The 10637-nt window shown below is 63.8% G+C and overlaps 3 protein-coding genes across 3 annotated transcripts; all 3 read left to right on the top strand.

The window, feature by feature from the left end:
- The first annotated feature begins 1576 nt into the window (after positions 1-1576).
- Positions 1577-3743, top strand: H696_01878 (hypothetical protein). Its single transcript, XM_009495780.1, has 3 exons — positions 1577-1994; positions 2129-2318; positions 2455-3743. The coding sequence occupies exons 2-3, from the start codon at positions 2139-2141 to the stop codon at positions 3262-3264; spliced, it is 990 nt and encodes a 329-aa protein (XP_009494055.1). The 5' UTR covers positions 1577-1994; positions 2129-2138; the 3' UTR covers positions 3265-3743.
- Positions 3744-4353: 610 nt separating this feature from the next.
- On the top strand, positions 4354-6531 carry H696_01877 (2,4-dienoyl-CoA reductase (NADPH2)). Its single transcript, XM_009495779.1, has 5 exons — positions 4354-4609; positions 4840-5320; positions 5468-5560; positions 5700-6057; positions 6189-6531. The coding sequence occupies exons 1-5, from the start codon at positions 4387-4389 to the stop codon at positions 6312-6314; spliced, it is 1281 nt and encodes a 426-aa protein (XP_009494054.1). The 5' UTR covers positions 4354-4386; the 3' UTR covers positions 6315-6531.
- Positions 6532-8552: 2021 nt separating this feature from the next.
- Positions 8553-10220, top strand: H696_01876 (hypothetical protein). Its single transcript, XM_009495778.1, has 4 exons — positions 8553-8738; positions 8855-8916; positions 9072-9175; positions 9344-10220. Exons 1-4 carry the CDS (start codon positions 8604-8606, stop codon positions 9529-9531), a joined length of 489 nt encoding a protein of 162 aa, XP_009494053.1. The 5' UTR covers positions 8553-8603; the 3' UTR covers positions 9532-10220.
- Positions 10221-10637: the final 417 nt, after the last annotated feature.

Raw genomic sequence — 10637 nt, 5'->3', positions numbered from 1 at the left:
CCCCCCCGCCGTGGCCACCTTTTGTGCGCTCCTGGTCTGCGCCATGCTCTTGTGGGGACTGTGCTGGCTCCTTAACCCTGCTTTCTGGGACCATGTGCCCTCGAGGCACTCTGGCTGGCTGTTTTTCTCCGCTTTCGCAACTGCCCCCCCCCCCCCCCCCCTCCGAGTCGGGCTCGGCTCCACCTCCTGGCGCATAACTGCCTGGCCACTGGGTCGGGCCGATAGCCACTCGTGCAGGGTTTCTGGTGGCCGGTGTTCCACGCGATCGGCCGATCCGGCCCTTCTCCTGCTCCTTCCGCAGACTCTGGCCCTACCTCTTTCTGCCTCTCCGATCCTCGGCCGGTCGAGGACGCGCATCGCCCAGCGCATGGGGCCCTGTAAGGCTGATCAGATCTTGGTTTTCTCCCTCGCCTGGAGGGCGAGTTCCAGGCACGGCGGCCATACCGCGACATCCCCCGATTTGGCCGCTTTCGCCCGGTGCCCGTGGCCCATTGGGCCTGGGGTGACATGGGCCGGGGCAGAGGCGTCCCATGAACGGCCCGAGGCCATTGGCCTCGTCTGTTTAGTTTGCGGGCCGCTCCCCCCTCTCTTTTTTCTACCTCTTCCCCCTCTGGTGGAGGTCCCCTCCAGGGGCAGCATATTGCGATGCATGTGGTTCGCCCTCGCCGTGGGCTTCGCCTCGGTACCTGCGAACTTCCCCGGTCTCGGTGAATGGGCTTCTCGGTGCAGGCCCCCCCCCCCCTGGGAAGTTTCCCACCTTAGATCCCCGGTGCCCGTCCCCTGGGCTACTTTCCCACCGCCGGCATGGCCACTCTGCATGTCGTCTTGCCGTTACACGACATTTGCCGGGCTTTCGGTCGTCTGGGCGCCGGGTTCGCGCGCAAAAGCCGGCACCGAAATTCCCAGGTCCGGGAGCGGTGGCTCTCCCCGACACATGCACATGGCGGCCAGTCGCGCGGGTTTGGTCGGTGTTCGGCCTTGTCCAGGGGGATAGTTTGCTCGCCGAGGCCCCTGCTTTCCTAGGCGCCTCCTTCCACCGGGCTTCCCGGCGTTGGGGCTCCTTCTCCCCCGCTGCCGCTCGCCTCTCTTCCTCCTTCCCCCCCCCCCCCCCCCGGGGCAGGGGCACTTCTCGCGCAGGGGCCCACCAATAGGCCTTTTGTCCGCGGACCATTGGCGCATTGAAGTCGGACCGCGACGGAAAGGAGTCCAAGCACGCTCGAAAGAGGTGCACTCGGGGTTGCTACCCCCGCCCCCCTCGGAGGGACTTGACATGCGAGGCGGGCCCGCTCAAGTGAGGCGCAAGGGCCTCGCCCCAAGTCCATGACACACGGTCCACCCCCGGCTCCATTCTCCCTGGTCTCACGCCATGTTTCAGTTGGCGCTCGCCCATGGTCCCATGCAGGTGCCTCGACCGGGAGGCGGTGCCTTCGGAGGCAAGGCGCAGATCGCGAGAGCAGTTACATGCCTACAGCAGGCCGGTTGGCTGGCGTATGCTGGACAGGGCAAACTTGGCCACGGGCACCGATGTGGTGGGGCGCAAACTCCGGAAGCAATCCATGCATACGTGCACGGGCGCGCGCGCGCGCGCGCGCGCGCGTAAGTGATGTCCTCGACTAATGGCGCCCGGGATGGTGGCCTCCAACAGCCCGGGAGGCGAAGCGTCGGCGGTTTTTGCAACCCAGCACACTCTGTGGAATGTGGCCTCTTGATTCGTGGCTTGGGTGTTGGGGTTTCCCTGGCCCTCGTTGGCCGTGTGTTGGCCTGCGGTGATCTTCGTTTGTGTCTCCTGCCTCTCGGGCTGCAGCGATCTGCACCCGAGTGTTCCACGGCCACTATAAAAGGATCCGGCATCGAGTTCCAGATGACAATTCACAAGCCAGTATCCTGCCCTTGGTCCTTCCCTCTCCCTCTCCGCTCGATCCCTCTCGCTTGCATTTTCTTTGCCGCACGCGCACATCCACACGCCTGCCTGTGCCACCCCTCTACCTTTCAAGGTACATGCGTCTTCGTCACCTTCATCTCAGGCCCTGCTTGGCCTTCCTCTTCCCTGGCACCGACCACTGACTCGTGGACTTCCCTCCTCCTTCTCTCTTTTTCTGCCTCTCCACCGCATGATCTGCACCCACAGTCAGCCAGCCATGAGTCTCCTTGTCGATGGCATAGCCTTCATTTTCTTGCTTTACACCGTGCATGCGATTGTGCAATATGTCAACACATCGGTGGTAGCCAACATCAATTTCTTCCCCTTCTTCCCGGGGCAACAGCGGGACCTGGCCCGGCTGTCGACTCCCCGTGAGGAGCTGTATACTCTCATCACGGTGCGTGTTTTCCCGTGTGCAGCCTTGCCCACGGCCACTTCACCCCTACTCCCTCACTCACCACCCCAACTGACTCTCCTTTCTTTCTCCCCCCCCCCCCCTCTGTCCCTGGTGCATGGCCTCCTTCGGATGGTAGGGTTGCGACACTGGCTTCGGTCGGCTGCTGGTCGAGGCACTGGCCAATGAGAACAAGCCCGTCCTGGCTGGCTGCCTGACCGAGACCGGCGTCAAGGTGCTGGAAAGCTCCGGCCGGCCGAATCTCATCCCCTTCCTGCTGGATGTCACCAACCCCGCGGACCTGGAGCGCTGCCAGAAGCTCATCCAGTCCGTCTGCCCGGAGGGCCTGGGTGCCGTGGTCAACAATGCCGGCATCAGTCAGGGCTACCTGGTGGAGTGGTCTACCATGGAGGAGGCACGCCAGGTGCTGGAGGTGAATTTCCTCGCGCCGCTGGCCATGATCAAGATGTGCCTGCCCTTCCTGCGCCGCACGCGTGGGCGAATCATCAACATCAGCAGTGCCTCGTCGATTATCCCCATCCCTGGCTTGTCCCTCTATTCGGCCAGCAAGAGCGCCCTGTCGGCCATGACGCAAGCCCTGCGGCAGGAAACCAAGCACATGGGGGTCGCCGTGTGCGAGGTGGTCCCGGGCTTCGCCTACACCAACCTCATCAGCCGCATTACGGCCATGATCACCGAGAAGCGTGGCACCGTTTGCAAGGAAATCCAGGGCGCCTATCCGGAGAACCGCATCGAGCGGTCGTTGGCCTTCTTCAATGGGTCCTATCGTCGCAGCATGTCCCCGGACTTCGTGGTTCAGGCCATTCAGCATGCTCTCTTCTCGCGCTTCCCCAAGGTGAAGTACCAGGTGGGCAAGGAGATCCCGCTCATCCGCATGCTGAAGGCCCTGCCCGAGGTGGCCTACGAGGCCGTCTGGGCGCTCTACTGAGGGCCTCCCCTCTCTCGGTCCCCCCCACCGGCATGGTCAGTCGTCCATGTCGCATGGTCTCTTTCTCTCTTCTTTGTCGGCCCACAAGGCACATTGGCGCCCTTCCGGCGGCGACCCAGCGTGTCTCGCGGCGCCGGCCACAGTCACACGCATGTTGTTGTTGTTGTTGTTGTTGTTGATGCTGATGATGATGCTGGGGGACCTGCCCGCTTTCCTTGGTCCTCCTCCATTTGGCCACGATATGAGCCTGGGCTCTTTTGTGATCCGGTTCACCACCGTCCTGGTTCACTATGGTCTTGGCTCACCTTTTTATTTGCATGTGTGCAGCTGCACACCCCCTCTGTCCTTTTCTCGTCCTTCGTCAGTGGATTCCAGCGCCAGTTATGCTGGAATGCCCCTAGACACTGTCCTTTTTCAGATATCTACTTTGGGCCGGACACCATCCGGCCCCCCCTGCCTCAATAAGCATGCTTTCTTGCTCCTTGTTCCCTGTGGATGGCCGGGTGCTGGCTGAGGGGAAGGCAGGGGGAGAGGCGAGGCCGGGGCAATTGGGCGGGAGAAGACCCGCCGGCGGGGGGCCGGCTGTGGGGAGCCGCGGCCCAGGAGCCGATCAGCAGACTCTCCCCAGGCAGGCACTAGATGCTGATGCAAAGGACTGGGGGGGGGGCGCGGGGCGGGCAGAGCTGCCGATTGTTTAGAAAAGATCTCATGCGATCACGGGGCCACTTTCACGCGCTTCCCAAGACGTCGTTTCTCTCCTGCCAGCTGGGCTTCACATTGCAGCCGGCTGGGAACCGGGCATGTCTAACTAGCGGGGCACAACCGGGGGGGACTGTCTGTCTTTCTGTGTTTGTGTGTGTGTGGTACGGGGTATTGAGATGCACCGGAGGGTGCTCTCGGTGCCGTCGCATCTCGGCGCCGGAGCGGAGAATACATATGAGCCGCCGTGTGACAGGGCCCCAGGGTCCTTCGGCGGGGCTGGCCAGACAATTGGCCCCCATCGATTGCCTTCTTCTCTCTTCGCTCCTGTGCCCCGCGCGTTCCTTTGCCTTCGCCCGCATCCCTCCTCTCCCTCCTTCTCTCTCTCTCCCCCCCCCCCCCGCTCGCCTCCTTCCCTCGACCATGCTTTCCCGCATTGCCCCAAGCGCAGCTGCGCGCCTCCTCCAGTCTGCTGCCAGCACCGGCCGCCGGGCCTTCTCGACCCAGCTCTCCGGGGCCGAGCTGTTGGCCAAGTTCGAGCAGACCGTGGCTGATCAGGCATCGGCCATCCTGTCCATGGACAATGACAAGAAGCTGCGCTTTTACTCCCTCTTCAAGCAAGCCAAGGAGGGCGATGTGGCCACTGGTATGTCTGACATGGCGCTCTGTTCCTGCTACACCCGTTGGGCGTGTGTGTGGGCGTGTGTGTGTGTATCTCGATTGCTCGACCCGCCCCCCCCCCCCCCACTGGTTCCCCCTCGTCCGGCATCGTCCAGTCTGGCTCACCCTGGCCCACCTTTCTCCACCCTCGCTCACTCCTGCGCATCCTCGCCTGGCTTCCCCCGTCGCCCCTCGGCTGATGAATCTGCTTGGCAGACCGCCCGGGCATGTTTGATCTCGCTGGCCGCTACAAGTGGGACGCCTGGAACTCCTTGAAGGGCACCTCCCGCGAGGAGGCCATGCGCCTGTACATCTCGGAGCTGACGGCCGTCGCGCCGGCTGCCGCCGCGGCCACCTCCGACTCCGGCGTCTCGGCAGTGGCCCAGGCCAGCTTCCAGCCGAAGCTGACGGCCCTGCTTCCGGCTGACTCGTACCGCGGGAAGGTGGTCTTCATTACCGGCGGCGGTACCGGGCTCGGCAAGGGCATGGCCACCCGCTATTCCGAGCTCGGGGCCACGGTCTTCATTGTCAGCCGGACGCAGGAGGTTCTCCAGGCCACGGCCGAGGAGATCTCCGCGCAGACTGGCAACCCGGTGTACTTCGCCTCGTGCGATGTGCGCGATCCGGAGTCCGTGTCCAAGGCCCTGGACGCCTGCGAGCAGGCGGCCGGTCTCCCAGATGTGATTGTCAACAACGCGTGCGTTCTTCCTCCGGCTCTTCATGCGCCTGCCTCGCCACCGTCTTTTCCGCGCTCCCCCTCCCCTCCCCCCTCTGCCGCTTGGATGGCGCCATCTGCCGAATGCTGACACAGGCCCCTCTTCCTCGCTTCTCTGTCCCTCTCAAGTGCCGGGAACTTCATCTCCCCCTTCGAGCGCCTCTCGCCGAATGGCTGGAAGTCCATCACCGACATCGTCCTCAATGGCACAGCCTACGTGACGTGCGTCTTCCTCCTGCCCCTCGGCCGGGCCTTGCCCTTGCCCCTCCCACGCGCTGCCAGACTAACCGCCCATGCCTGGCCGCTGGCCTGCCCGGTTGCCCGTTGTCCGGGGTCTCTCCCTTCCGCCGCGCTGGCGTAGCCTCGAGGCCGGCAAGCGCCTTCTGAAGGCCGGCCGCTCGGCCAATGTCCTCTGCATCTCCACCACCTACGCCGACCTGGGGTCCGGGTTTGTGGCTCCCTCGGCCGCGGCCAAGGCCGGTGTCAACGCCCTCATCCGGTCGCTGGCCTCGGAGTGGGGCCGCTATGGTTTCCGCTTTGTCGGCATTGCCCCGGGTCCGATTGAGACCAAGGGGGCCTTCAGCCGCCTCGACCCGACCGGCAAGTTCCGCAAGCTCATGATCGACCGGCTGCCGACCGGCCGCTTCGGCGAGGTCCCGGAGCTGTCCAACTTCGCCACCTATCTCACCAGCGACTATGCCTCCTGGATCACCGGCCAGGTACGGCGAAGAAGGCGGGGAGGGGGGATGGAATCATGGGGGCGGGGTTTATTTTCTTTCACCTCTTGCCGGCCTTTCGGAATTCGCTGACCTTGCTGGCGCTTTCGTGTTGGCCGCACTTCCGGCTCCAGGTGTTCAACTTTGACGGTGGCGAGACTGCCTTCATGTCCGGCGAGTTCAACGAGCTCGTGCAGGTCACCGAGGCCGAGTGGGACTACATGGCCAAGATGATCCGCAACACCAAGGGCTCCACCTAGGCGGCGGGCGCTCCTGGCTCCCCGCCGATTGAGATGGGGGAGGAAGGCCAACGCGCGTCCTCTGCCCTGCCCGCCACCCGTCCAATCCCCTGAGGACAGCCCTTCCGGCCTTTGTCTCGCCCCCGAGGACGATGGCGCCTGCGATGGGCCGCCCTGCGTCCCCTCCCCCCAGGAGATCATGTCATTTTTTCTACAAAATACACACCCAATGTCCGAAGTGCCTGCTGCATCTGTGTGCGCGTGTGTGTGCGCGTGTGTGTGTGCGCACGCACTCCCGGAGGTGGACCGGCTCTGATCCGGGGTTTTGCCCCCCTCGGACCGAGATCGAAGCGGCTTCACGCACACCCGCCCGTGTCCGGGCTCATGCTGCTCTGGGGGTGGTCCATTGTGCGGTGCCCTCCCCCTCCCCCCCTCCCCCCACAAACACACACACACACACACGCACACACACACACACACACACACACACACACACACACACAAACTAACGCCTGTCCCGATTCAAGGGCCGACATACAGGCCCCGCCCCTCCTTCCGCGCTTGGGTTGGCCTCGCTCGCCTCGGCATCAGCCGTCCGTGTAAGGTCCAGGCCATGAGGTTGGGCTCCGGGGACACCCTTGGCGAGCTTGTCCGCCAGGGAGGATGCCTACGCGGCATCAATCTCCTGGACAGAGACAACGAAGGTGCGGAGGTCCAACCATGTACTCCCCAGCAGACCTTCAGCTGTGGCAGGTCGCTGGCCAGTGACGAGCCGAGGTAGATCGCCCTCTGACTGGGTGACCAGGGAGACAGGGGAAAGGAGACACGAGAGCGGTCAGCTCCGATGGTCAACCCATCCGCAAGCTGTGGGGCCGGGAAAGGCACCATGAAGAAGAGGTGCCCGCATTGCCTTCGCCGGAGACAGCACCAACGGAGGAGTTATCTAGGGGATTGCCAGGGCAAGGGCTTTAGACCGGGCGAGGAGTAAAGGTCGAGCGAGGGCGGGAGGGGTCGCAAAGAGCTCTGCGATCCCTGCCCGAACACGAGTGCCCACATGCCGGACGGAGGGGGTTCAAAAGGGGAAGAGATGCCTCGGAAAGGGGAGGATGGGCGAGGAAGAGCAAGCGACGCAGGTAGTGAGGCTGATCGACGTCGGCGGAGATGGGAGGACACGGGGGCGGAGAGGAGCCAGGAGGAGAAAGGGAGGCAGGCGGAGACCGGTACAGATGGCCGCGGCACGGAAGGGAGATGAGTGGCCCCGTGCGGAGGGGAGGCACCCAAGTCGGAGACGGCGTCTAGCACACGGGAGGCTGCCGGAGGGAACGAGGACAGGATGCTGAGGATGCGTCGCGGAGTGCCTGTTGAAGGGAGTGGCGGTGCGGCTGACCAGCGGGGGGAGGGACTGGAGCAAAGTTGAGGTGGGCGGTGCGTGGCCAGCACGAGGCACGGGGCAGTTCACCACCGCTTGAGGAAGGGAGACGCAGATCCCCGCCTCCTTGGTCTCAGGAGAAACTCGAGGCGGGACGAACCGGGTGCCTGGGGCGGGCTCGGCAGAGGAGGTCAGCAGGATGGACGGGATGGGTGGGATAGTCGGGATGGAGGGAACATGAGGAGGCACATGCACGCATGGCATATGCCTGGGCAGCACATGGCAGGCTCCGAGGTATCGTAGGCGATCTGTGCCAAAAGGGCATTGTCCGGAGATCTGGAGCCATGCTGCGGGAGGAAGCGCGGGGGTGGGCAAGCATGAGCAGGAGTGGCAAGCTGAGACGAGGGCGTGGTCGCATCTCTTGGGCCTCGGGCGAAGCTGTGATCTTGGATGCGGCGAGCAGGGCAGAACCCAGCCGCCGGAGAGAAAGAAAGAGAGGGGGCGGGCGCCGCCGGCGCCGGGAAGAAAGCTCGCGGAAGTGATCGGCCGAGCCCGGGGGCTGGAATGTGTTCGGTCGAACATGCCCCGCACGGAAGAAGTAGCCGCACCAGGCAGGCGGGACTTCAATAGAGCCCCATTCATTACACATTCAATTTTGTACTACTTGCGCATACGGATGAGCAATATTTTGTGGATAACATTCTTGGTGTTTCGTAAATACAAAATACAGGCACTATTTTGTCATAAAAGGTGTAATAATTATGCGACCATCCCAATATCAAGTGGTCCACATTTATTGCAGGACATCAATTTCCCCCGGGCGCCTCGGGTCAGGGGGTTCTTTTTAAGCCTTCCTTCTGTGCTTTTTTCCCCCTGAATTCAAGGCATCGCCCCCTTCCCTTTTGGCCGTTTTTTTCCCCTCCTCCCTCTTTTCCTCCACCATGAACATTCCCCCCCTCTCGAAGCGCGTCTTCCACCGCTACGATGCCGATGGCTCGAACAGCATCGACAAGTTCGAGTTTCAGCAGATGGCCCTCTCCATGGGCCACTTCATGACCCAGACCCAGACCGATCTCGTACGTGGCTCTCCTCCTTCTCTCGAGCGCTCCCGCTTTGTTGCCATGTTTGGTATGGCCTTCGTGATGCGAGGAGCAGGGCAACTCACACGCGACTCCGCGCCCGGATGTCTCAGACCTTCCGCTCGATCGACACCTCGGGCGATGGCCAGATCTCTTACGACGAGTTCCTCGTTTGGTACGTCGTTTGATGGCGCGGGCGCACCCATGCATCCCACGCACAGGCCGTTCATTTCCATGGCACATTGACCGGGATTCGTCCTTTCTCGTCTCCTTTGGTTTCCCGCGGCGCTCGCCTCTGCTTGCATTTGCCCGGGCCCCCTGCCGATGTAGGTGGCGCCAGTCCGACCGCTTCGACCAGTTTGAGAAGATGTCCCCGGAGGACGAGGACATTCTCAAGAACTGCGTCGACTTCTTCCTCTACTTCGACAAGGATCGTGCGTCTGCCGGGCCCTCGCCTACTGGGAAGAGACGCTCTGCCCCCCCCCCCCCATTTTCCATGGTCTTCCTGGCGCTCCTTGGCTAACGTGCCCGGCTGTCCCGTCCCCCCCCCCCCCTGTCCCCTCTCTCGGGCCGTGCCCCTCTTTCGCAACCGCTTGGTGCAGGCTCCGGCGTCCTCAGCCGCGAGGAGTTCCGCAACCTGCACAACACCCTGATCGAGCGGAAGTTCTACAACCTCACCTTCGACAAGGCCTTCGCCGAGCTGGATCAGGACAACTCCGGCACCGTGGAGTTCAATGAGTACATCTCCTGGCTGGTGAAGATCGGCTCGATTCGCCTCCATAGCGCCTAGTCATGTGCCGCTTGCACGTGATGGCACGCGGACTGGGCGGCGCCTGTTTTTCTCCCTCCCTCCCTTTTTTATGTGCGCACTTGCGTGCGTGTGTGCCTGAAGGGGGGTCCTGGTCCGTGTGTGTGGTGTGTCTGCCCGTGTCTCGCCCCCCCCCCTCCCCATGGGGACGGGGGCCAGGTGCCGCCTGACTGGCGACGGCCTCGACCCCCCCCCCCCCCCCGGCTGGCATTCCCCCTCCTGGTTCGCCCCGTGTGGGATTTTTTCCCCACACGCGCATGTCTGCGCATGCTTGCTTGCTGTGCCGGCGCGTGTGGTTGTGGCTCCCGACATATGTGTGTGTGAAAGACAGGGCAACACACGGCGGCAGCGCCAGCAGCCGAGCCTCCCACTACACTACTCCACGCCCCATTTCCGGGGCGCGCCCCACGCAGACCATTTCCCACCCCGTGCTGGCCCTCTCTGGCCGGCTTGTGTCGTCCCCAAAGTGCCATATTTTCCCTTTCGTGCAGGGTGCTGCCCCTTTCGTCGGTTAAGGGGCTCTGCATCCCCCGCAGGCAAGGGGAAAGGGGGCGGGGCGGCTCGGGTCCCGGCGTGGCAATCGGGCGAGAGTGTATTGGGGCCCGGGGCCGCCTGCCGATCTGTTCCCACCGCCGTGGTATGGGGGCCTGCGTGCGTGTGCGTGTGTGTGTGTGGGGTGCCTTTCCCCGGCAGGCTTACCAAGAAGTTGGCCGGTTCCCTTGGTAGGCCGCGGTCCGGGCCAGGCCGGGCCGGCTGTTTCGCCGGCCTCGACGCCTGGAGGCCGGGCGATGTGCCCGCCTCGGTGCCAAGGGCATCCGGTTACCGGGGCCCCCGCCCCGGCGCCGGGCCTCGCCCTTGTCTCGGGCCTCGGGGCCGGGGGCTTTTCCCCGGAGCGGCGAACTGCGCCTGGCCCGCACGTGGGAGGCAGACCGCCACCGCGCGCCATGTAATAACCGGTGAAACACGCTCCGGCAGGTCGGCGCGCCTTTCCTTGGGACCGGCGGGGGTCTGTTTATCAGGAACCTGTCATATTCCATGTGGCTGGGAGCGCCGCGCAGACTAATTGTCCTGCTCCTCCTCCACGCCCC

This window comes from Fonticula alba, assembly GCF_000388065.1.
Source record: "Fonticula alba strain ATCC 38817 unplaced genomic scaffold supercont2.3, whole genome shotgun sequence".
Taxonomy (NCBI): Eukaryota; order Rotosphaerida; family Fonticulaceae; genus Fonticula; species Fonticula alba.
The sequence above is the reverse complement of the archived record's forward strand: the minus strand, read 5'-3'. Positions and strand labels throughout refer to the sequence as shown.